The following is a 2312-nucleotide window of genomic DNA, read 5'->3' as shown; positions in this document are numbered from 1 at the left end:
CAATTAAAAATGCCCCCCCCCACACCCTCGGTCTATTTTTTTTTAATCTTAAATTACAATTTCCCATGCAGGAGAAGCTCCTCAGGGCCCTAAACCTGCTGCTCCCCCCATCCTAAACCCCCCCTTTCCCTCCCCGATCCTCGCTTCCCCCGACCTAAAAGTGCCTTGAACGCAGACCTGAAAGGGAATCAGGAAAATCGGTGTTTTTTCCCCCCAGAAATCCGAGAACACGTACAAAGAAAACGCGTCGCATCCTACCAGGCCCCTCTCTAGAGCCCTGGAAGGGAAAAAACCCAAGCAGGGTTGGGGCACCCTCCATCTCCATCCCCCAAAGACCAAAACCTCTTAAATATGGAGCTCTCTCTGTTTGTAGGACTTTTTAGGGAGGTTAAAAAGCATCGTCCTTGCTAGAAAACTCATTTTTTTTAACCTGGGGAAGGCAGAATTAGCTGAATGTGATATATTTCCTTTTAAAAAAACCCCAATCGCCCCTTTTTTTCATTGAGAAAATAGCACCCGGGCGACAAAAATCATCTTTCGAGTTATCCCAGGGAAGCAGGGATGCGACTGGCTCAGACTCTAACAGGCTGTTATCACCGGAGAGTACCGAAAAAAGGCATTTTTCTACCTATTTTCCTACGCCGTCACCAAGAAATACAAAAAAATCACTCCACCAGCAGAGCTGTTGCAAAGAAATACCTTTTTTTTTCCTTAGCGGAAGGATATAATCCGAGAGTAGTGCAGAAAAACGCTGTGAATTCAGAGAGAGGACACCCAAAAAAAACCCCCCAAAAATCTCAGAAAGGCTCAGTTTATGTGGAAGGAAATTGTGATTATTTTTTCTTTTTCCCTGGGAGAGTTTTCTAGGGGGGAGTTTTCCTTTTCCTTGGGACATTTTGAGGAGAATCCCACCGCCCGCATCGAAGCCTCGTATCTAGAGGGACATAGTGTGATACACATACCTCATATATTATATAGATATATACCATATACAGCGGATATATACACAGTCTTTGTCTCTCGCCTCGTCCTGGGGAGGCTAATTAAGCCTAGAGATCCTGATTAGCCGCAAACCCTCAATTTAGCCCGAGAAAAAAAACAAAACACATCTTGGGTCACACCGTGCATTGAAAAAAAAAGCATCTTCCATAAGGATGCGGGGCCGGTTCTTTAAGACAACAAAACCCAATCCCTTTTCCTATCGATTTTTTGGACTCGTTTCCTTTATTTTGGCATTTTTTTCCCCCCTTTCCGCCTTCCCGTTAAACCCCAACCCGGCCTTAAACCCAGGAGAGGGTCCAGGATTCAACTTCATCACCCTCAACCCCTCTTCTCCTCGCCAACCGAAGGTGGGGAGGGGGGGAGTGGGGGGTTACCCACGACCCCCCGACGGCCCCGACGGTGCCCGGCGCTGCACGGGAGCCCTACCTGTGCTGCTGGCCGAGGCAAAGCGGCTCAATTCGGGCTCAAAACCTCCCCTTCAACCCGCCGAGCATCTCTGGAAGCCGTCTGTCCTCCCGCCGGCCCGGCGGAGAAGATGCTTTACTATTATTATCACCTTTCTATCATTTTTTTTCTCGCTGTCGGGTTTCGTATTTTAAGGGAAACTTGGTTATTTATTAATATTACGTCTTTATTCATCGATTTCTGGGTAGGAAGGGGTTGGGAGGGGGGGGGATTAAGAGTGATCAGGTAAAGTCCCGGGAGCTCGGGTGAACACTTAGAGAGTCTATTTGGGAGTATATTTTTTTTTGTCGGTTTGGGTTTGGGTTTTGTTGTTTTTTTTCTTTTGTTTTTCTTTTTTTTTTTTTTTAATACCCGACACGGAGACTTTTAAAACTTTAAAAGAAAGAAAGGGCTTGCTCTCTCAGGAGGAGTCTTTTCTTTTTCATCCGCCGGTTCTGGAACCAGATCTTCACCTGCTGGTCGCTCAGGTTTAATCGGTCTGAGAGCTCCCTCCTTCTTTGGCGAGTAATGAATTCATTGACCATAAACTCCCCTTCCAGCTCTGCCAGCTGCAGTTTGGAATAGGGTTTTCGTTTTTTCCGGGATCGTGTGTGCATCGGGTACCAAGGAGCACCTGGCAAAAAGGGGGAGCGAGAGTTGAGCACTTGGCAAGGCGAAAAATAACCCTCCCTCCTCTATAAAAAAAAAAGGGGCACCTTCAGCACCCCCTCTCTGCCAACCCCATGTTGTACCCCCTCCCTGTTTTGGCTGAGGGATGCTCCCAGCTGCCTCCCAGGGAGGAAGAGGAAGGGGAAAGGGATGAAGCGTTATACCCGGGACACGGAGCAAAGGACGGGCGACAAGGC

General features: G+C 47.8%; 1 protein-coding gene across 1 annotated transcript in view; it reads right to left on the bottom strand.

The window, feature by feature from the left end:
* Positions 1 to 1841: 1841 nt before the first annotated feature.
* Positions 1842 to 2312, bottom strand: part of HOXC12 (homeobox C12) — a 1526-nt gene continuing 1055 nt past the window's right edge. The window contains exon 2 of the mRNA XM_008950008.1: positions 1842 to 2080. Coding sequence (XP_008948256.1) covers positions 1842 to 2080 — 239 coding nt within the window. The remainder of the gene's footprint in view (positions 2081 to 2312) is intronic.

This window comes from Merops nubicus, unplaced genomic scaffold, assembly GCF_000691845.1.
Source record: "Merops nubicus isolate BGI_N331 unplaced genomic scaffold, ASM69184v1 scaffold24111, whole genome shotgun sequence".
Classification (NCBI taxonomy): domain Eukaryota; kingdom Metazoa; phylum Chordata; class Aves; order Coraciiformes; family Meropidae; genus Merops; species Merops nubicus.
This window is presented reverse-complemented; position numbering and strand designations above follow the sequence as displayed.